This window comes from Drosophila virilis, chromosome 2 (genome assembly GCF_030788295.1).
Source record: "Drosophila virilis strain 15010-1051.87 chromosome 2, Dvir_AGI_RSII-ME, whole genome shotgun sequence".
Classification (NCBI taxonomy): Eukaryota; Metazoa; Arthropoda; class Insecta; order Diptera; family Drosophilidae; genus Drosophila; species Drosophila virilis.
Window position 1 is genome coordinate 22354788 of NC_091544.1, and position 23867 is coordinate 22378654.

At 42.0% G+C, this 23867-nt stretch overlaps 1 protein-coding gene and 1 pseudogene across 3 annotated transcripts in view; both read left to right on the plus strand.

Moving 5' to 3' along the window:
- The window catches only part of hth (Meis homeobox homothorax), a 121429-nt gene extending 99237 nt beyond the window's left edge, over positions 1–22192 (plus strand). For 2 of the 3 annotated variants that reach the window (XM_015171771.3, XM_032433037.2), the window contains 4 exons: positions 10511–10659; positions 17121–17197; positions 20012–20070; positions 20228–22192. In XM_015171771.3, the coding sequence (XP_015027257.1) occupies positions 10511–10659; positions 17121–17197; positions 20012–20070; positions 20228–20388 (446 nt within the window). In that variant the 3' untranslated portion in view covers positions 20389–22192. The remainder of the gene's footprint in view (positions 1–10510; positions 10660–17120; positions 17198–20011; positions 20071–20227) is intronic. The other variant, XM_015171770.3, reaches the window with a different exon arrangement.
- Positions 26–6281, plus strand: LOC138910952 (uncharacterized; annotated as a pseudogene).
- Positions 22193–23867: the final 1675 nt, after the last annotated feature.

Below are 23867 nucleotides of genomic sequence, written 5' to 3' on the forward strand. Positions count from 1 at the left end.
ACATACGAGGGCAAGCATCCAACCAATGAGAAGGGCCCTGTCCAGACTCACGCCCAGCTGGAAATGCTGCAAAATGGCCAAGAGTGCGATCTCCAACAGACCGACCGCCAACAAACAACAAAAACAATACGAACGAAAAAAAAAAAACAAAAAGAAAAAAGAACAACAACAATCTGCAACATAGCGTAACGCTCTCTAAACTGAAAATTGTATGGCTTGCGACTTGCTGGCTGCCTTTTGATGCGCCCTTCATTTAGCATTTGACAGGACCCATAATTATAAACGGGCATAACCCATCATCAGCATCAGCATCAGCAGCAGCAGCAGCCAGAGACCAAAGGCTGCAACAACAACTAAATGCTGGGGCCATATACATTTTCTGATTAAGAGCCATCTTATCATTATTATAGACTGTGCGCACGCTCGGGCCCTTCTGACTCTTGCTCCGACTATGACTCTGGGGGGACGCGAAGCAGAGGCACACACACATATATATATATATATATATATATATATAAATAAAAATAAAATAAAATACCGAAACACACACGCACATATCGAAATGTAGCCGTGCGTGAGTGAGTGGTGTGTGCGTGTGTGTTCGGGTCTTTGCCTGCCAGTCTCTGTTCCCCCCCCTTAAAGGCATTATAGGGATTTAGTTTTTGGGATTTCGATTTCTCACACAGCGGAGCAAACGGAGCGAGCAGCCCGAAAAAAATGAAAGAAATAAGAAATGTGTAGAACATATTGTTGCGTTGTTGGGTTTCGTTTCCGAAGATTTCCTGTGAAATACTTTAAGCCCCGGCCCTGGGCATGCCAGGGAGACCAACAAGAATAAGAACAAGACCGGGACCGGGACCGGGACAGAGCCCGAGACTGAGACTGAGACCCAGAATAACAGAACCGAAGACAGAGTTTCGGTTACTCTGTTCGATTCGGTTCTTAGTTTTGTTGTGTTGTGTTTTGGGTTAAACATACTTGAAATTCTTGTTTCGACTCTGCGGCAGGGGCGGGGGCGGGCTCGTTGGCAGCTATAGAACCGTTGAGGAGCGTGCATCGTCTCTTTCTCTCTCTCTCTCGTACTCTCTCTTTTTCTCCTGTAACGTATGTGTGTGGGTAATTTAATACGCTTTCGAAATTAAGAAAAATACACTCTAATATATATACACATGCTTGTACGTACATCTACATACATCTCGATATGGATGGTAGCCATGAAAGGTCACAGCGAAAGATTTAAATTTGAAATTAGTATGGCCGCGTCGAGCAACATAAATAACAACAACGACAACAGCAACAGCAACAGCAACCGCCACATTGACAACCATGTCTTACAAAGCCTTTGTGGCCGAGAGCTGGGGGCATCTTTTTGGGAAATATTTCATTATTATTAGACAGTTGCTGAGCAGTCGCCGAGTGCTCGAGTCTTTTAACCGGGCAGGTCATTGATTTTTGTCTAATATTCTCATATGTGTTTTTTCTTCTGTTTTTATCAGCATAGAGGCTTTATTTTCTGGTAATTTATGCAGCAGCTGGTTCATGTTATTAACTGTAATTTGCATATTATAAAGCCGAAAAGCTGATATTTTCAAAGATTTATTTTTTATTTTGTTTGGCTTGGACTGCTTGTGTGTCTGCGTGTTGTTGCTTTTTTTTTCGTCTGCTGACAAACGCCTCATTTCCTTTCTTAATAAACCATTTTGTTGTTACACAAAACTTTTGCAGTCGTTTTTTCCGTCCGAGTTTTCCTTCCCCTACAACATGGCCGCCCAGCGCAAAGCTAAAAAGAAGCAAAACGTTTGGCAGAAATGTTTTGCAATTTTTTGTTCAAAGATTTTCACCAGTAAAGAGTGAGAGAAAGAAGAGAGTAAGAGAGTAGAAAAGGTAGATAGGGGCCAACAGCAGCGAGAAACCTCGTTGTTGTCTCCGTGTCGTGACTGATGCGTTATAATTTTCATGCTGTTAAAAAAGCATTTTCAGTGTGTTATTAAAATAAAGAAAAAAACGAATGAGAAAATACAAATGGCAATGTCTTGTTGCTCCGCTCTGCTCTGCCAGCTTGTTCGGTGGGGTCCGCCTTGCCTTCTGTCTGCTGCAATTTGGATGTCAAAAATCAACGGCAGACATTTATTTTTTAAGTTTGGTGTGCTAAACGCAATTACACGCTTATGCATTGCATATTAACATGTTGAATATAATAATTTAAAATGTATATAAAAATCGCCAAAAACAAACACACCTTGTCCTAGACCCGAAGCGAATATGCAATATAATTGACGTTTAAGAAAATGGAATGGCCACAACCGAACATTTAACACTAGACATTTTGCCTCTTTGAACTCAGGCTTGGACCTTGTTCAGTATTTGTAAGCCACAGGCAGCTAGCCGCCTAGTCTGCCAGCAGACTCACGTCTTTTGTCTCCGTTCTCCCTTCTGCCGTCTCTCATCCCCCCTCTAAGGTATCGTGTCAATGTGAGTGAATTACACTACACGACTGGATGTGCATAAGAAATATGCATACCCACTTACCCCGAGTGCCCGTGACAGTCTAAGTCTCGGTCTCAGTTTCATTTTGAGTTTTAGTTTAAGCCTTGAGCTCGTCGACCGTCGACAGTCGACCGTCGCCCGTGGAGGAGACCGTAAGAACACCCAAAAACAAATTAAACGCGTTGCCATTAATCTTCAAACTTGCGAGACGCACATCATCATATGTGACTGAGACAAACGTGGGGCAATGGGTGCACTTCAGCGGCGGGCTAGGGGCTAAAAGACACACAGGCAGCACTTTGGGGGCTCCACAGGCCGGCCCCATAATCAAGGTGAGATGCATTTCAACATGTCTCATAAATTCGTGCGGATTGAGCGCAAGCCGCACAAAATCTTGTCCAGACGTCGTATGTGGATTTGCATAAACTCCGTGAGCGTCGCCCAGGAGGAGAGACCGCGTCGCAAATTCGCGTTGTGTGTGTGTGTGTGTGTGTGTGTATGTATGTTGCATGTGAAATAACCAGTCAAGAGTCCATTTGTAAGATTGTGTATTTATATACACAAAATATGTATGCATGCATCTATATATGATTCTTTAACTGCGTTCATAAATTTGGCAAATTTGACAATTATGCGCATTAATAATAAATAAAATTGACAATAATTGAATTTGAATATTTTGATTATGCATATGTAATGAAAGAGAAAGAGAGCGAGACAGAGAAAGAGAAAAAGAGAAAGAGAGACACAAAGACAAAGTCAGGCTCAGATTGGGCGAGGGAGACAGATGGGAGAGCCACATATGGCTAATCTGCATATAAGGCGGTTGCTCTGACAGCTTTTGACTGTTTTTTAGTTTTCTTTGTTTTATTGTTGTTGTTTTTGTGGGTAGGCGTGAAAACATGTGTTGGCTTTGGTTGTTTCTTTCTGTATTTTTTTCAATGCTGTTGCCATTTACGCTTGGAATTTTAATAAACTTTTGAGCACTTTGGGCGACTTTTTGTGCTTTGTTGCAGTTGGTTTTTTGTGTAGAGCTTTGAGGCGCAAAAAAGCATACAAGCTGTAACAACAACAGCAGCATGAGAACCGAAGCCAAAAGTCCAAGGCGACCGGCCAATCTCAACGGACCGCAAAATCCGTATAAAAATAATGAGGCATGAACAAGTTGCAGCATCCCGCAGCAGCAGCAGCAGCAGCAGCAGCAGCAGCAACTACATAAGCAACAAGCTCTCTGGCCAGCAATATTATTATTATTATTTTTATTATTATATTTTGTGCCGGCAAAACAATGCAACTGACGCCGCTGCCGCCACAGGCCGGCTCAAAATATTGCAGCGGATCACACAAATCCGCCATAAAAAATACATATACATGCACACATTTATTCATCCATGCCCATAGCATATGCAGGCATTGGCAAACTGGTCAAGCTAAAAGCCAAAGCCGCTTTTGTGTTAATACCTCAAAACGTTTCGTTCTTTTTTGTGTCATCCTCCTCTTGGGGCCTGGGAAGCGCAAAAAATGGCTACAAATATCGCTATTGACTCCGAGGTGTGCGTGTGTGTGTGTGTGTGTGTGTGTGTGTGTGTGTGTGTGTGTGTGTGTGTGTGTGTGTGTGTGTGCCTGCCATATGCCAGAGTTGGATAAACCTTTGCGGCTGTTGTTCTTATTGACTTGTTGCCGTTTTATGGCGTTGTGCGATTGGTGATCCATCATCATTTTGAGGCCTCACATAATTTGCCGTTTTCGCACATGAAAATCGTTAGGGAAATTGGGTACATTTAAGTGCTCGATGCTAAATTGCTTATGAAAAATAATGGAGTTGTGCAGGCGAAATGAAAGCCTATCCTTACAGAGTCTTCTTGAAATGGGAAACGGAATGCGCAACATACGCGAACAATTTATTACATCTATTGTGGTATTATGTTACACCTTGGAATATATATTCAATAATTTTACACAGATTCTATTTATATATAACTTACAGACTTAAGCATGTTAAGCATAAAGTTAGCTTTATTCATTTGAGTAAGTTATACCTGTTTTGGTCTTCGTCGTTGGGACTCATCAATTTGGGCAATGCAATTCGAAGTGGCCACAAAATAAAACTTGCCACACGCCAACAACAAATAACAAAAACGTTGCCCCATCAATTATACAGGCGCCGTGCAATTTTTCATTATTTAATTAAGTCATATGGCAAACACTTTAAGCTTTATTAATTTGCCGATCGTATAAAAGTAATAGCTTTTCATAATTGTCAGCCAGTGGCGCTTGGCTCACTTGACTCTTGAGCCTCTGAGATGTGCGACAAATCCTCGAGCGAGTGAAGTGCTGGGAAATTAATTGCCGATGTTTATCACTCACGGCATATTCAATAAAGTTTCCATAAGCAATAAATGCGCTTGGCTTAAAGCAGCGCAGGCGTATAAATCATTATTATACAGTCGCAATCACTGCGAGTGTGGCTTGGGTTAGCTAATGAGTGAGAGATCGGCCCAACAGCAGCGGCAACACCTTGGAGGTCTCACTTGGATACCCGACACGAGTGTTTGTTGTCGTTGTTTAGCCACCCACTTCAAAGCCAGCAGCAGCAGCAGCAACAATAACAACAACAATAATGATGATGATGACGAAGAGGAGGACGCCCCTTTTTGAAGCTTTTGTCATGCGTGAGTTGCGCGCTGCTCTCCGACTCAAGTGGCCAAGCTTGGGGCTCAGCTGAAGCACAGCTTCTTTGGCCACACTTGAGCCAAGATGGGGCAGGGCATGGGGCTCAAGTGTTTGCGTTTGTCGAGCTAGCTGCAGCTCTTGTGGCCGTGTGACAAAACAGTCAGTCAGCTGCCAGGATGCCACCCAAGGCGTTTGCTGATTTCTCTTGACATGTTTTGAATTCAATTAAGTAAATGCCTCAAGTTGCGAGCTCAACTCACAACGTGCCGCGTCTCTCAATTGCTTGTTGCTGTTGCTACCACGAGTAGCTGGTAGCTGGTAGCTGGTAGCTGGTGTTTATTATTATTAAAAGCGAAACTCAATTAGCTGCCCAGCCCATCGCCATGGATCCGTACTCGCACTCGAGAGACCCTGCCCGAAACGCCGCAAGTTGCCCTGTGAGCTTAAGCAGACTTCCGCCATGTTCAGTGTTCACTGTACGGTGTACGGTGTGCGGTGGTCGGCACTCAGGGGCTGTGCCCATTGGAAAATGATTGACAGACGATTGGCATGATTTTGTATAAACAAATGCCCCAAGTCGAAGGCGCAAAAAATGTTTTAAACGAAAACTCATACACAAAACACGCACACACACACGTACTCCAACAATACACACACCCGCACCTAGCGTGAAAATGGAAAGTTGGGCGTTTGGTTTTCATTTTGTGTGAAGCAACTAGGAAAAAAGTTTATTTAAAAACTAATTGAAAACTGCTTGCCTGTTGGCTACGACTTGCCACGGTTCGGTTCAGCTGCTTCTTCTGGGGCACCCGCCCATAGCCTCCGCCTAGTTCCATAGTTCCCAGTCAAGTGCTCGTTGTTTCGTATATTTAGCTACGCGTTTCTGGCTCGAATAATGAAAAAACAATTCGTTTCTCCTATATATATATTTTTTTTTAATTTATTTCGTTGTCTATTTGAAAAGCAATTTGTTTGTTTTCTTTGCTATCGCTAACAGTATGGAAAAGTGCATTTTGTTATTGAAATTTTTAAATGCAATTATAGCATATTATTTCTATTTATTATTCCTATCAGTTTTCTTGGCCTCTTCCATATGACGCCATATTTGTTATTTGTTTTTCTTTTATGTAAGCCAGAAATGTTCAAAACTGTCAAATTAAACTGCCAGTTAACATTTTTCGCCTTCATTTATAAGTATAAATCTTTTGATTACTTTCAGTTGAAATTTGGGCATGAAATATACAATTTATTATAAGTAAGATATAAGAACATAGGCAGACTCTTTCTTTTACGATTCCGATAGGTAGCATATGTGCTATTCATGCTGATAACATTTGATTTAAAGAATTCAAGATTAAAACTTTGTATCACAATTTTATTGAGTATATAAATGAAGAGCGGAAAATAGGAGCGAGGGTTACTTGATAATGATGTAGAAATTATAATGGGGAAGAGTAAAGGGTTGTATTATCACAGAACACATCTTGAAATAAAAATGTATATAACAGGAAGTGGGATTCTTTGATCCAATAAAGTTTTTAGGTTCGATTGACCCAAGGCTGTTGTTTGTCTGACTGTCCGCCTGTTCGTACGTATTTTAATCGGGCAATATATTCTAAAGCTAATTACAAAGAACTATGGAATAAGGGAGAAAAGGGACAGTCGCTGCGTAAGCTGCGCATCAAGTGGCATCTTTTAGCAAATGGTCAAGAGTCTTCCATTAAACTCATTTCAAATATTTATAAGTAGTCAAAATGCAACTTGGTCAGGTTTCTCGGGTTGGCTCCTCCGACGTCTCCGACTCTGTTGATGGCTTAGGGGCGACAACTGAGCGTAGGTGGTTTACTTGTCTCGCTTCTGAATGGCTCGTGCCTTGAACTATTTCTCCATTTCTCTCTGTCCATCCTTTTCTTTCTCTTACTCCTCTATCTCTCCCTCTCCTTCTCTCTCTCTCTCTCTTTCTCTCTCTCTTCCTCTGTCTCTCTGTGTGTGGGTAAGAAAAGCCAGCAGGAAACTAAAAATGTTTTGTATGTCCGTATAAAGGAAAAATCGCAAAATTTACTGCAAATTGGAATTTTGCGCAATTGTAGAAAAAAAAAATGTGGCAAGCAGGGCAAACCAACTAACCAGCCAACCAATGGCAACTGTAGCTAAACATTTTCTTTTTTCGGAGTGTGGTAGAAGGAACAGGGCAAGAGGAGCTTTGCCTTGCAATAATAACAACATACGTCTGTCTGTCCGTCTTTCTGTCAGTTTGTCTGGGCCAAAGACGCAGTGGCTCCTGCATCCTTTGTACTTCGTCCTGCAGTCGCTCGTCGCCAGCGCTTTAAGCCAATAATAAATAAAAATGCTTGTTACAATGCTACCCAAGCCCCAATGCCCGATTCCCGATCCCCGACCGCCGGACCCCTCGTTCATTACCCACCCGCAGCGAGCAACGAAAATTGCGACGGCATCGAATTTATTTGCCCAATACAAACTTATAGAGGGAGGGCAGCAGAGGGGCAACCGAGAGGGCGATGGACGGTTCCATAAAGTCGCCAAAGTTATAGTGAAAATTAATTAAGTTTTGCGCTGCGCTTAACAATTCAATTAAAAAATACGCGCCGCTTTATCGTCCCGCATAGTAAGTACTACAACAAAAAGCACTTTGGCAGACCGGCTACCCAATCCAGATGCAGTCCAACACCGAGTTGCCCCAATCTCTGTAACACGAGTGTGCCGCTCAAGTGCCACAAGTGCTTTTGCACATCGTTATTATAACAATAATAAGCAACAGCCGCAACACTAGCACCAACACCAACACCAACAACAACAACAGCAACAAAACGAACAACAACACAAAAAGCAACATTTACGCGGCTCTGGGCAAAGATTAATTGTGTGTTTTGGTTTGCCAGATCCCTGCCACGAAATGAATGTAAAATTGGAGCACACAGCCAAAGAAATGACTTCGATTCGAGAGTCGGGAGTGGAGAGTCGAGAGTCGAGAGTCTTTGGCGCAAAGTGCAATCCACTTGAAGGAATTTACATATCAGCAGCAGATACCGACGGCACCATCGTTCCGCCTCAGCCTTAGCCTCAGTCTCAGCGTCAGCATCAGCTCCCCACCTCTGTATCTGGATGTGCCTCAATGTTGCAGCCAAATGCATTAATCAATTTCATGTTTTCTTAAGCGCGCGCCCAGCGCGATTTGAGTGCTCCGCGAATGATGCCGCCGACTTTGCCTGCGTCCGCCTCTGCATCCGCGTCTGGGGACGCTTTACGTATGAGTGGAATAATCAATTTCGAGGATCATAAACAACTTTTAATGAAGTTGTTAAGTGCCAGCAGCTAGTTGCTCAATGCGCCCTGCCTAAAGTGCAGCTCGCCGCCATGCCCTGCCCGATAAGCACGCCAGAAGAAGCCAACAGAGCAACTGCATCCATAATGGACGCCGGCTCTACTGACTGTATGCGTCGCCTCTCTGACTGGTCAGAGCGAAATGCCACCACAATCACGCATTTCCATAATTGCTAAATTATGCAGACCGCTCCACGAAGCTTAGTGGAAAGCAAGGCCCATCAAAATGACCAACAAGTGCGCCTTTTGGGGTATTCTTTTGTTTTGGAATTTTTTTATTTCGTTTGTTTCTGGTAAATTAATTTTACAACTTTTAATGCATACACTTGTGCGTTTCTTCCGGGTAAGGGTATGTCAATTTTTTGACTCAGTCAATCAGAATGTTGAAATTTATTTATGGACGCCTATTTAAAAATTATTTCGCTTTCTAGTTCTTTGTTAAATCAACTCAATCAACTAAACTTGAGGAATATTTCAACATAGTAGAATAAAAAAAAAAATAATAATAAATAAGAAATGCAAGCTTCTGAGATATTCGAGCATTTTGTAAACCTATTAAATTGTTTAATCAAATTTGCAAATTCGAAGGGCATTCGGTATTCTGCATGTCTCTGTTTTATGTTGTTTAACATCAGCTTTTGTTTTATGGTCGTGTTTAGAAAATCAACCACACAGCTGGCTGTCCAGTCGACCACTCAACAGACGTCTCCATCGGCGACTAAATTAATCAAAACGAACTTCCGGTTTACGCAAAATGGCGTGAAGTCTGCCACCATGAATGTGTGTGTATTCTGTGTGTGTGTGTGTGTGTGCTCGCGTTTTAGGCATGTGCTTCTGTGAAATTTTTCAGTGCTGTTGAAAATTAATGAATGAGTTAACTGAAAAATTAATGAAAAGCCAGCAGGAAAAACAGGTGAAGCAAATAGGAAGGGAAAGCGAAAGCAACTAAGAGGCAAAGGTGTTGTGCGAAAGATAAAGCATGGAAAATTTATGAAGCAACCAGGGAGAGGAACTCGCTGTCATAGCTTCCAAGTTAGACATTCATAGACGCACTATGTTTGGTGTTGAGAAATATTTGTTTTGGCACATTCAGTTCGGAGCAGGGTCGGAGCGTGAAATTATGCAATATTGGGCCAGCCGGGCTAGGCTGGGCCAAATAGTTCATGGTACGGACCATGGACTGTAGGCCGCAGCTAGGGTATGTGGACCTGGTTTATTTTGTTTGCATGTGCGCAGCCATTTGGGGCTTCCTGTTTGAGGCAAAGAAGGCATTTGAGTTACTTAAGTGTAACTAAAACTTAAAGTAAACACACAAATAACATACTTAATATTAAACAAAAATATACAAAATCATATGATGTTGCTGCCGGTTATGATGATGACGATGAGTATGATGATGCCGAGGCCAAAAAAGGAAAACAAACGCCAAGCGGAAATGCTTAGAGTGGGAGTTGGCAGTGGCGGAGATGCAGATGATGATGGTGATGGTGTTCCCATGCAAACAAAAGATAAAAGCCCCAGAAAATTTAAATTAACCAAAAATTATGCATGAACATTACCAAAGCACATAGGCAAAGCCAAATCCAAAGACTGCGTATGACAAATATTAATTTTGTTTATAAACCACAACAAGCGAGACAGACAAATTTTGATACAGGGCGAGAGGCAGAGAGAGAGAGAGTGAGAGAGACAGAGACTAGGACTGACCTGACTTGTCTTAAACGGCAGCCACAAACAATGTCATCCATATGATTATCATTATGTTTAAGCAGCAGCCTGGCCATCCCAGAGCTGCTCCCAGCCAGAGACGAGTAAAGTTATTTAATGCTCACTTGACAAACATTATGTACAGAACAGAACAGAACAGAACACAACTGGCCAAAATGAGCAAACACAATTGTGAGCTGTGGTGATGCCGCCTAGTGCTGTGGCAATATTGACATAAGTTGTAGACCAAAAGTCGACTGGCTAAACTAGACTCTTCGGTTCTTTCTCTTTTTTCTTACAGGTGATGCCAGCAACGCCAGCATAGGCAGCGGCGAGGGCACCGGCGAGGAGGACGACGATGCGAGTGGCAAAAAGAACCAAAAGAAACGTGGCATTTTCCCAAAAGTAGCAACAAACATATTGAGAGCGTGGCTGTTTCAGCATTTAACGGTAAGTCCAATCAAAAACAAAAAACAAAAAACAAAAAAACACCTGCACCAATCACAGCCCCAACAAGCTAAGAGCCCCTCACCCCCACAGCCTATCGCATTCTTCAGTTGGATTCGCTAAAACTCTACCGGACGGGCAAGCCCCCGTTTGTTATTAGTCTGCGATAAGCCTCATATTTGATTTTGGCCACCTTTTTTCCATGCTGCCTTGATAAGATTACTGTCCCAGTTCCATGCCCAATAGCCGCTTTTTCAATGGGCGTGGCTACACGAGGTGTTGTAAACGTTAATTGAAGGCGGCTCTAAATAGAGCACGACAAACATAAGTCCGCAGATAAGATAATAAGATGCGCAAACTAGAAATTGATGATCTGCCCGACTGTCGAACGGGCAGCTCCCTTTACTTAATTCGTCTCAACTGCGCAGTAAAAATAAAAAACATGTATAAACTCATTCGCATGCTTATCAAAGGCAATGGAAACAGACTGAGCAAATCAAACAACCGCAACGGAACAGTTAAGTAACCATTTAGGCCAGGTTCTCAATTTTGGCTGCTGTATGCGTAGTGGATATGTAGTCCATAGAGTGGCTTATGGCTCGGTCATCGCTTCCAATTAGATTTCCATTTGAGCCATCAAAGTGCTCAGATAAATGACATTCGGACTGTCCCAAAATGCGATAATAAAAGCGAATTGCCAAAGCCAAAAACTATTCAACAGAAACCTGGTCAGCCAAATCAAAGTTCAGACCGGAAAGTCCAGCGGGCCGGATGTCTAATACAAATAAACAGATTTGTTATGCGCCACTTTATGTTAAGCAGAAGGATGCAGGATACGTACAAGAGTTTCAACCGAGCGTAAGGGTTGTCCTCGAGAAATAAAAAAAATAAAAAATAAAAGGAACAAAACTATAAGATTTTATGCGCTACGGTCAAGCGGCTGTTAAGGAAGTTCAAACTGCTGCGCTACATTTTGGCCATTAGCCACATTCGCCCTTCGCTTGCGGTTGCTGCGTATGTAAAATGATAAAAATCTTAATGGAATTTTATAAAAGTGTGCGTGTGTGCATGTGGGTGTGTGTGTGTGTGTGTGTGTATTGGCTAACGACTAGGAGTCTGCAGTGACCAACACCCAAGACAGACCCCGAAGGCCAGCCACAGGCGATAAGCAAACAAATCGGAAATTAAAGTTGAACGCTGGAATGTTTATCTGCTCTGGTTCAGCATTCAGTAATTTTTCTGGCGCAGTTTTAAAATAGCTAGCTAAGCTGATGCGCCACCCCCACTAGAAGCGGCATTAGCCTACCCCCCGCTCAGAAGCGCCCACCCTCTGACATTGATGGATTGCCGTTTAAATCAGCGCATCATTCATGTTTACCCGGCTAAGGCGTCACCGACTACCCACTACCGACTACCGACTGCCGACTTCGGCTCGATTTTCACAGCCTCCGCGGCGGGCGTCTGCATATCCTTGACTGATTTTCTTTTTTCTTTCGGTTGCTGTTGCTATTGTTGTTGTTAGCTTAATGCTATTAACAGTTTGGGCACATTAGGGAAATTGTTTTTGTTCGAACTTTAATTTTGTATTCAAAGTCGCATTTAGATAATGCAAATGCAATGCTTGCCAATTTGATTTATCACCCGATTTCCATTGGCATAATTAACAGTTTTCCAGACATCGGCTGCCAAGTGAAACTCGATGCCAGCTCGTCAAACTAAATGCATGACCGGCACAGCCATTGCCAACATGCGCGACATGGATGGCGTTGTCGACTATGGCAACGATGGCAACGATGGCAACGATGGCAACGATGGCGACGATGGCGACGCTGGCGTTGCTAAAGTCGTTAAAAACCAGACCCCAAATAAGACGACGATGACGTTGGTGCTAATGAAGTGCACTGCAGTCTGCTGGGGAACCGGGACTGCAAATGGGGACTGAGACTGGGGCTGGGTTAAGCGCGCACTGGCTGGCCAACCAAAAACAAAAGACAGCCAAACAACAGCCGAGGAACGAGGGCAATGCAATGCATGGCTGCTTTGTTGTTGTTGCTGATTGCTGCATTCATGTTGCTGTTGCTGTTGCTGTTGCTGTTGTAGTTGTTGCTGTTGCTGCTGTTGTTGTTGCCATAATTATGGCAGGCGCGCGAATATTTTGTTTACATTTGGCGCGCATTGCAGACAGGCAACGGCAACGGCAACAACAGCTAAGGCAACGGGCAATACCAACGAGCAAAAAGTTTCATTTCGCGTGCTCCGCCTACTCGCTGCCACATGTGCCCAGTCGCTAGTCCCGTTCCCGGTCCCAGTCACATATGCCAGATCCCATGCCTGTTTCCATGTGTACGGCTCGCAATTTTCTTCCGGCCGCCTGCCGCCGTCTGGCGTCTGACACCGCTTGAGGCTTGTCGGCTTCGGCTTTTCGATTCAGTTTGCTGTTGTTGCGACTCCGCGTCGTTGCAGTTGCCACACTGAAAAGTAACCCCCGAAAAAAGCGCAAAATGGCCAAAACGGTAAACGCGGAGCACGGCAAGGGGAGCGGCTTTTGCAAGCGGCTGCATTGTTGTCAGCGCTCATGTTACATGTTGCAGCCCACGGTGGCGGCGTCAGCGCTGGCGCTTGGTGTGTGGCACGTTTATTATTGTGGGCGAATACGAACTCAAGATGCGCTACTGCAGTGAACGACGACGGATTGCCACAGCTACCAAAAAGTTTCTTAGGGAAATGTTGTTGAGATCAAACATAAAGAAGAGCCAATGCATTTTATAGTGCCAGAGGACGGTCGAGTAAAATAGAAGTGTGGCACTTGCACAGTTTAACCCTTGCTGGCCTCCCACCCTCCACCTCTTATAGGCATAATTAATTCTCCTACCTTTGTCAGTTTCTTGACCCTTTCACACACTCGCGAACACATACTGGCCGTAGGGCATCTTTATAACTTTGTGTATGCCTCGCGATTGTTGCAAATTATTATTTTTTTGCCTCAACATGGTGACGCCGACGACTTTGAGGATGAGGACAAAGTTGCGATTATCTCTCCTTCCCTCTCTCTCTCTTTACCTCTTTTGCTCTAACTCTTTTTGCTCCGCAGTCACCCTGTCTCTATCTTGCTTTCCACTAGAGTGGAAACACTCATTTAGGTCTGTTTAGACATGTAGTGCAACTGGAAAAAATCTTCATAATGGCTGCCAGAGGCCGACTTCATCGTCGACGTCGTCGTCGTCGTCGTCGTGGTCGCAATGCAATTTTCATCGCCGCCGACGCCGCAGCAATTTGCAGTTGCTTGTTGTTGTTGTGGCTGTTGCTGTTGGTGTTGCAGCTTGTTTCACAAATGGCGTCGCATTTGGCGTTGTTAATGGCGGCGGCGTCGTTGGCCGGCTGTACGTGTGCATTACCGAGCCAGAGCCGGAGCCGGAGTCGACGTCTTGGGCTTGTTGTGCCATGTGTCACGGCATTGCAGTCATGTTGACATCATGTAGGGAGGGAGAGCAGTGAATAGTGGGGCGAGTCACAGAGAAAGAGAGAGAGAGAGAGAGAGAGAGAGAGAGAGGAGGGAGAGATATGGACCTAGGCCTATGCTTGAGGTTGCATGGCACTTGTCGACATCACTTGAGGAGGGGGCTTATATGTATATGCATCTAGGGTATAACTAAATACACGTGTGTCTGTGGTGATTGTTTCAAATTCACTTGCCAAGTTTAAATAAACACAACACGGGCGAAAATATGTGGAAAAAGTGGAGCGAGTTAAGCGAGCGACTAGACAAAGGCAAAAACGTTGGCCCCGAGGCGAGGGCAAGCGCCAACGAAGGCATAACCAGAGCAGGCGAAAGGGAGGCAGTAGGGGACACGGCGTCGACATGGCAAAAGCAACTTAAAGGCGTGACAGTAATTAATTATTTTGTCGTATGGTAAATTAATAAACCAAATGGACTTTGTTTCACTTGACATGTTTGCACTCGCCTGCTTGGTTAGCTTCTGAGGCTGTCTGTCTGTCGATAGTTGTGTGTGCGTGTATATGTATGTGTTTGTGGTGTGCGAAATGCATAATTGCTTACATTAGCGTAATTGGAGCGCCGCTGTAAAGCTGCCGATGGAACCACCATCAACGGCAGCAGTAGGCGTCGAAATGAAAGCAGCGCGACAGCCATTAATGTGCTTTTGATAAGGTTCAGACAGGCTGATAATGAACTTGATCAACCATCTGGAGGAAGTCTGAAAGAGGTTTCAGATGGTGTAGGTAGAGTATGAAATACCATTCTTCCCTTGGCCGGCTTGTGAATAACAACTAGCTGGCTCCGCAATAATGTCAACCTCAGCCAGAGAATAGATAGAATGCATATGCAGACGGGTAAAAGCATTTCTCTAAATAGATGAACGCCACAAAGTATGCTATAAATTCCATTTTAATTTACCTGCATGTAATTTATGCCTTTTGACTTCTTGAGCATTCTATGCCCCAAAACGAGGTGCAGCAGCAACAGCAGTCACGACTGGGACTGGGAACATTGCCATTGGCATGTCCATTGTATTTACATGGACATCTACGTTTATTTGTCAATACACAAATTTCATATACTAGTTTTCGTATTGGCTATTGTCAGGAGTTGAACTCGAAGCGGGTTGAAGGCGGCGGTGGGCGTGCCACTTGGCCTGTGCAGGACAGCAAACAAATATTGCTACCCGGACACGTACACACACACACACACACACACAGACACACACACACACACACAGAGATAGACGCATAGACAATATCTACAACAAGACAACACGCAAAATTTATTAAACACAAACAATAAGGCAAATGCATTAAAGGAGTCGATGGAGTGGCAGCGGCGGAGGGAGCAGGGCCAGGCAACAGAGGACAGGCCAAAATGGGTGTGCACGGCAAGGACAACAAGGCAACTAAATTGCATTACAGACATTACGCAGGACATGCTGCCCAAGCCGACAGACAGAGGATAGCAAGACAAGCGACAAGGATGTGCAGCGTTGCACATTTCGAATGGAATTCGAAATTCCTGGCACTTGAGCACTTGCATATTGAATACTGAATGCCCAATCTACTACATATACAATGTACAATATATATTGGCATATAGCTAGATATTTATTTGTATATGTACATTTGTATATAACTGACAGTCCATATATTTTGGGGCACTGTGTGGATAAGAAAACGGTACATTTCAGTGGCACAACAATTGCTTCCTGTGTGTATGGCAAATTGCATGTGCAGACAACTACGAACTGCGAGTACATCGCTCAAAAGTTCAATTGCCGGCAACCGCAAAATCACAATACACAAACCAACAGACGAAAGGACGTAGTGACGACTGAAATTGAGGCAGTGTCCTTTGGCTGAGGAGTGCCAAAATTGAAACGCCCACAGCTGCCGGAAATGTAGTCGCATCCAAAGAGGGTTAAACAAAGCCAACGCGACGCATGCGCCAAAGGATCGAGTCAAACAAAGAAAAAAGCGAAGCCCAAGCCGAATCCGAAGCCAAAGGCAAAGCCAAAGCCAATCTCAATTTCAATGGCAAAGCCAAAAGATTGACAGCTATTTCCGCCAGGTCCACAGAAATTAGTTAGTCCAGGTGTGTGCAGAACTGAAACTTCAGGCTGGCTTCCAGATCTCTTTTCAGTGGGAATGCGTTGAGTCAATATTAGAAATCTATGGAGCGCACAAGCAACGACAACAGCTAAAACAAATAGAAAATTGTAATAAGCGCCAGCAGCGTCAGCCGATTAGATTAGGGCTGGAGAGGGAATTGCTACGGCGACTGCTGCATACAATATGCTCCTGCACACCCACTTGCATTGGTTGGTGCAGGGTGCGGGGTGCGGGGTGGCCTTTGGATGGGGCGGGGCGGGTTGGTCGGGTGGTCTATTTGCTCACTGACGCCACTGTGGCGGCGCGCCGGCTGCAAGATTTATGAGGAGTAACGGCCAGCGGTAGTCCCCTCCCGCCCCTCCCACTCCATGCACACGCGGCCGTGCCTTTGTTTGCCCATTTGGCGCTACCGAAACCCGGCTGTAGTTGGCCCAGACCGACAAAATTGAGGACATTTTGAGTGGCAGCGCTGATAAGCGCGAAACTCCATGCGGCCGACTGGAGAGGGGTGCACTCACTGGTCAGAGATCCAGATAAACATTCCATCCAAAGCAAGAGAACCCAAAAAACAAAAAAACAACATAATAAAGTAAATAAGACAGTAGTTTCGGAGGGAACGCATTTCAAGTGCAGCAGCGCCGCCCGGTGACAGGTTAAATGTCGCTCTATATATATGATGGTATATAGTTATATAGCACCCATAGAAATGATTGATCGATTGTCTATGCTTCACGTACTCCGTGTTGATAGACTGTAAATCTTCTATCCCGTTCTATTCTGTTCCAGCGACCGTTAATTGAATTGTGCGTGCTGCACATTAATTTATCGTGATTTGTTTTTCTTTTTAGCATCCCTACCCATCCGAGGACCAAAAAAAACAGTTGGCGCAGGATACTGGCCTAACGATACTGCAAGTTAACAATTGGTAAGTCGACAAAAGTCAAGCGATGAGAGAATAGCTCCTGAGCAAACATTGAAAATTCAAATGTTGAATACCTAGATAAATTTAAGTACAATTATTTCGAATATATGGAAATTTGTATAGATAATATCTATTATATACCTGATAAAGATTTTCTTTCGTGCTGTGAGTGCGATTGAGTGTGCCTGTTGGCCGGGCCACAATTTACAGCTTAGGATAATACAAGACCATTAGTTGCACGCTTTATGCCATTTGCTAGTGAACCAGAACCAAGACTCGAGCCAGAACCAGATCACACACACCAAAGCTATCATCTTACAGAAAGCAGGCCGAGCAAATTTATAAGGCAGCTTGCGCCTACGCCAAAAAGCTGAGCAGCCCGACACTGAAGCAACCTGCCCCATGCAAAAATGTGGCACAAAAAGTTATGGGGCATGTTGCACGAATACATGGCAGCGGGACAACGACAAGCAAACAAATCCTAGTGAATGCTCCAAGCTCTCAGGCAAAGATGCAGAACTTGACGTTGACTTCATCAAATTTTGCACATTATGCGACATGCTGCAGAACTTGACACCTGGCAGCCAATGCAAAAGACAAGACAAGCTTCTAAGCTGTAGCTGTAGCTGTAACTGCATCGTAGGTGCACGAGCTGCAGCCAGATTCAGGATGGGAAACAGTGACTCAACAGTAGGGGCATTTGGTGAGGGGGGCCTAGCTACAAAAGCTTGAGAGCCAGTTAAAAGCGTTGCTGAATCTTTTATGCAGTTGGGGCAACATGTCTCTGGCATGGAATGCTTTTAAGCAGGGACAGGCCATAATAAAATCTAGCGAAAAATGTGTGAGCCGCAGTTGGAGCCTGGAGTGGGTTGCCCGAATGTCTTTGCCGGGGCTATTGGGTGAAGTGGTGTAGTTGTGGAATGGTCGAGTGCTGCTCTAACGCAGGCACTCAGCTCAATTAAATTGAATTTCGCGCTCACTGAAGCACACTGCAAATTAACAAATACGAGCGGCGACGGCAAGGACTGCTAAGGACTGGCAAGGACCCCTGCCCATTTCGCTTAAGCACGCAACGCTGCGTAGACAAACGCGATAAGACAGAGAGAGAGAGAGAGAGAGAGAGAGAGAGAGAGAGAGAGGGAAAGAGACAGAGGAGAAAAAGAAAATATAGAGATAGAGTGTGTGAGCAGGGGAGAGAAGGACCAAAACAGAAAAAAAGGCAACAACCTTAGCAGAAAATAGCAAAATAAAATGTTGACACTTTTGGTTATTTATGGGCTGGCAGACGACACCTTCGCCAAAGCACTAATCCATGGGGAATGGCCATGGGCTTCGTACAGCTTGGTGGAGCACCACCGGCAGCTAGATAAATATGTATTTATTTTGCGCAATTTGAGGAGAAAAAATAAAAAGGAAACTGCGTAAGCAGCAATTCAAATGACCAGCAGAGAGAGTAAGAGAGAGAGAGAGAGAGAGAGAGAAAGAAAGAGAATAAAAGTCCATTAACACCCAATAAGAATAAGAAAGAAATGTTAGGACGGCTGGACAGGATTCAGTTTTGTTGCTGCTTACTGCGGTAATCGAAAAAGTTTTGTTGTAGCCAAGTTTTAAATATTAACGCTTACTTACAGCTGCAGAGCTGGAAAAAAGTTATAATTATGGCGTAAGTACATAAATAACGCTGCAAATGTGCCGCTTTTCTTTTCTTATTTTTTTAACTCTGTGGAGGAGGGGGCATATTGTTGGTAGGTGATTTGGATATACAGCATAATGCCGAACTGGCTGCCACATGCCACATGCTCACTGTTCATTCAGTTTGCAACCAGGCAGCCAATCAAGTCAGCAGCCAGCGGCCAAATCGATTTGCAGCTTACATCGTCTCACATACACTTCCCTCTCTCTCTCTCTCTATATATATCTATCTCTCTTTCTCTCTGCCTGTCTCTTGAAAGGTTCCAAAAACGCAACGGAACTCAATTCCATTTTGTCGTTTTGATAAACGATTTCAGGGCGTTGCAACAATTTCCGCCTCAAAATGAGCAAAGCCAGCAGCAGAAATGAACTGCAAATTGAAAAAAAAAAATAGTATGTATATAAATACATATACATATAAAAAAAGAAGAAGCTTATATGTGTTCATACATAAGGAAGGGATTTCGTTCCAGAGAGAGCCCTGAGTGCATTAACCTTGGATAAGTTTCAATGAGTTAGCTCATTGTTGTTTTTGGCTAATGTCTGACTCGTTTGTTATTATTGTTCTTGTTATTATTGTAGGATTTTTTTCTTACTTGCCTTGGTGTGCGTGTGTGTCAACCCATGTGGGTAACATCGTCCGAGCCACAGCACCGACTGTCACTCCGAACAACGGGCTATGACGATGGCGGCTTTTTGCTTTAATCATTTCATTTCTCTGGCTTTTTCGTCGCTGATCCTTCACGCAGCGGATCAGCAACTGCAGCGACGGCCTGCTTATTATTTCTTATTGCATTTATTAAACGACAATCATAACCAAAGTCGGCATTGGGCTTTGTAAAGCCGGCCATTCCATTCTCCACTTTCCGTCCCCTCTTCTCCATAGCCCCCTTTTCCATTGATGTGCCCGACTGACCGAGCAAAAAGTGTGACTCTGGCCAAGATTTGGTTTAGTTTATGGCTAAGTTGCGCACATAAAGCAGGGAGCTGCAAATCCCTGCAGTCGAAGAAACAGCCGCCACTGAAATAGTTTATAAATAATTCATAAATGCATTTGCTGTGTTGCGCTTAATTAAAAACTATAACTAAAATCTCAACAAATTTTTTTTTTCAACTCTTTCACAGGTTCATTAATGCGCGGCGAAGAATTGTGCAGCCAATGATTGATCAATCGAACCGAGCAGGTAAATATCCAAAATCCCACTAAAATTAAAAAAATATCCATAACTATGAAATGGCGCAGAGCAAAGAAAACCCAATTAGGAGCTTTGTCTAATTTCGAACGCGATTTCTAATTATGTGCATTTTTTTCTTTTGTTCTGCCCATGCAACTCTCAACAGTTTATACACCGCATCCAGGTCCCTCCGGTTATGGTCACGATGCCATGGGCTACATGATGGACAGCCAGGCGCACATGATGCATCGTCCGCCCGGCGATCCAGGCTTCCATCAAGGCTACCCGCACTACCCGCCCGCTGAATACTACGGACAGCACTTGTAATCCAGCGCAAGCAACGAGCACGGGCCAAATGCGGAAGCCTTAACTGGAGTCGAAGCTCTCACTGACACTGAAACTGATGCCCAAGCGGAAGCGGAAGTGGAAGGCGATGGCGATGGCGATGGCAAAGGCGAGTGCGTACCCGCAAGCGGATGTTGAGCAGCACGCTGATAGCGACAAAGCCAAAATCATAGCTTAAACTTACTACTACATACTAAAACAGAGCAGAGGAGCCGATCAGGACGAAACGAGAGTGGCCAGGACCTTTAAACCGTGTAACTTACAATACCGAGTGGCAATATCAGTCAAGTAATAGAGCAAAGTAATTCTGTAGTAAAATCTTAAATACAAAAGCAAAACAAACAAAAACATAAGATATTAGCTAATCGAAAGGCAGGCACAACAACAGAATCACCAACATCAACATCAACAGCAGCAGCAGCAGCAGCAGCAGCAGCAACAACAACAACAAATAACAATTTTAAGAGAAACTTCTTGTGTATACTTTAAACATAAATAACAAATACAACAAGCAACAAAAAAAGAGAAAGATATTTATGCATAAACAAAATGAAACGCTTAGCTCTAAGTTAAATAAACGAATCAGAACCAACAAACACCTGCACACACACACGTACACACACACATAAACACACACAAGCTTGCTAATTATATATCCTTTATGCAAATTATTACTTTCAAAAAGCTACAAAAGGCAAATGCAAATGCAAATATTTCAAAGAATGAATTTAGGCGCAACCCAAAACGAAATAGAATTTAAAATTGAAGCTAAAGCAATAAATATGATTTGGTGTATCAACTAGGTTTTAATTTGAATAACGAAATGCCCCGCTCACTAGCAGCATACCCCTGAGCAAAACGAAAAACAAAGAGATATATTGAAACGGATCCCAAGCTGCGTACAATTATTTAATTAACAAGTCGAAAACAAGAAAGAAGAAACGGTAAAAATAGAAAAAAAAAAACGAAAATATCACATACATAAAATTCTTTGTTAGAGCTTAGTTTATTTTTATTTGTACTTTTAACAAGTCAGTTATAGTAAACGCTTATGTTTTTTTATAGTTTATACCTTTGTTTGTACGGATACATACAAATGTACATATAAACAGAACGATAACTAATTAAACATAATTAAAACATAAAATACCTACTACTTACTTATGTATATGCTTATGTATGTATATCTTAGGTTTAGCACTCTAATTTAAATAAATTGAATTGTTTTCTAATTTTACGCGTTGCAAAACTTAAGAAAAGAGAAAAAAAAAGAAATTGAATTTAATTTTGAAAAAATCACACACACATATATTAATATATATACTCTTTTGAATGGAGTTTGTTTAAAATTTTTGTTCTTTTTTGTGTGTATTTGTAGTATTATTTCCAAGAAAATGAAATCACATGTTTGAATATGAATATACCGATCACATACACACACGTACATATACATATATTATGAAGTACACACACTTAAACCATAATATGCATACAAGTATAAAACACATACTTAAACATATACATTAACATACACATACACATACACATACACATACAGATGCAGATATAAATAATAAATTATGAATAATTTTAAATTGTACTTTTATTTATGTATTTTAATTTGTATGCGTTATATTTAGTTACTATTATCATTATTATTACATTTACTTAACTAATGATTTAATTTTAAAACAAAACAAAAGTGAAAACAAGCGCATTGTACGAATGATGATTAAATGATGAAAATAAGAGTAAAATGCATATATGAAAAATAATTGCAAAAATACATTTTCTGGTGTTTTTATTTGATTTTAGTTTTGATTTGTTAATTTCTTTTCAGCGGCCTCTTTATAGAATCTATTCGAATATTTCCAAGAATTGTTAGGGGTATCTACTGCAGAGCATTGATTGTCAAAGAGAAATAAGTCGTTGGAATTATTTTGCTTAAAAGCATGTACAAGCACTCACCCACACATACGCACACACAAATACATCCACACACAGAATTTATTCAGAATTATTTGCGATATAATCTTTAATTTTATACATTGGAACTGAATTCAGCAAGCACAAGTGCGTTTAAATTGAATTTACATCGTTTTTAAAATTGTAAAAACTAACGTAACGAATATACGTAAATGAAAAGAGAAACAAACTGAAATTTAGGTGTTGTATTTTTTTCGGATTACTTTCCATGTTAGTCAAGTGTAAAAAAGTGAGTACCTTTTTTAAGCTCAAGATAAAAACAAGTGTATGGAAGATGCAGAAATAATTTATCTGTTTGTAATTAAATATAAGATTGTGAGCTTCTTTCTCGTGGTAACTTCTGATTTATTTACCAGACACTACCTATATATAGCTACAATTGAAACAATCACTCAAACGTATACGAACTTCTTGAAGAATATCCCATTAAAAATTATGCTATTGTTTTGCACGAACGAAAAACTACAAAAAAATTATTTACAAATTGCTAAAGGCAAATGTTTTTTCGCAAGCCGTATTTAAAAAAATGGATATAAAACAAAATGCAAATTTTCACTAAAAACTACAAAATTATACGATCTATGCATTGATAGTAATATATTAGACTTAATGGTAGTTAAATAATCAACACAACCATTGACTTGAGAAAAGATTAAACGCAAATTGTACAGAACGCCTTAAATAAAAACCAAAGCATGGAATAAGCGAATGAAGTATACGAGTCTATATATATACATATATAAACTATAAATTACTAGATATATTATTATTAATTTTAGAAAAACAAAGGCATAACTATTATAGAAATGTATGGCATAAGCAAAAGGAACCAAAAGTCAGTTGAATTGAAATAGAGCACTAACGCAAACACCAGATAAGATGCTAGATGTTAACATGTTGAGAGATACCAAGTAGAGAAAGAGGGAGAGAGAGAGAGAGAGAGAGAAATGCAGTGCAGTTCGGATAAATAAGTTGGGAATCTTGAACTATGTTTCATTTTGGGTCATTCCGGTTCAAAAGCAGTCTTAAAGATAAATCTGAGATATAAAAATCTAAATGGCGCACATTATATTTCCCAAGTACGTATTGAGTACACGTATTTCTCCTTCGTGCCAACATGTTAACAGCTACTCAAGAAATTCGCATCACAATTAAAAGCTTGTACATTGAAACCGCTAAACGATGTTGCAAATATGAATCTATGAATCTAGATAAAAGTAAGTTAGAAACTCAATTATTTTGTATGTGGTGACCGCTTGCTTGGCATTTTGAAAGTGCCCGTTATGTGTCAGTGTTGATAAGCGTTACATAGAATAAAGACGGAAGGTTAAACAAAAAACAAAAAAAATTTAATAAAAAAAAGAAGGAAGTAAAAGCTAACAGCAATTATAAATAATACATATTGTATATGGAATAATTTTAATGCTTTTTATGTTTCAACTTTTTCGTATCAGAATTTAAATTAAAATGTGATT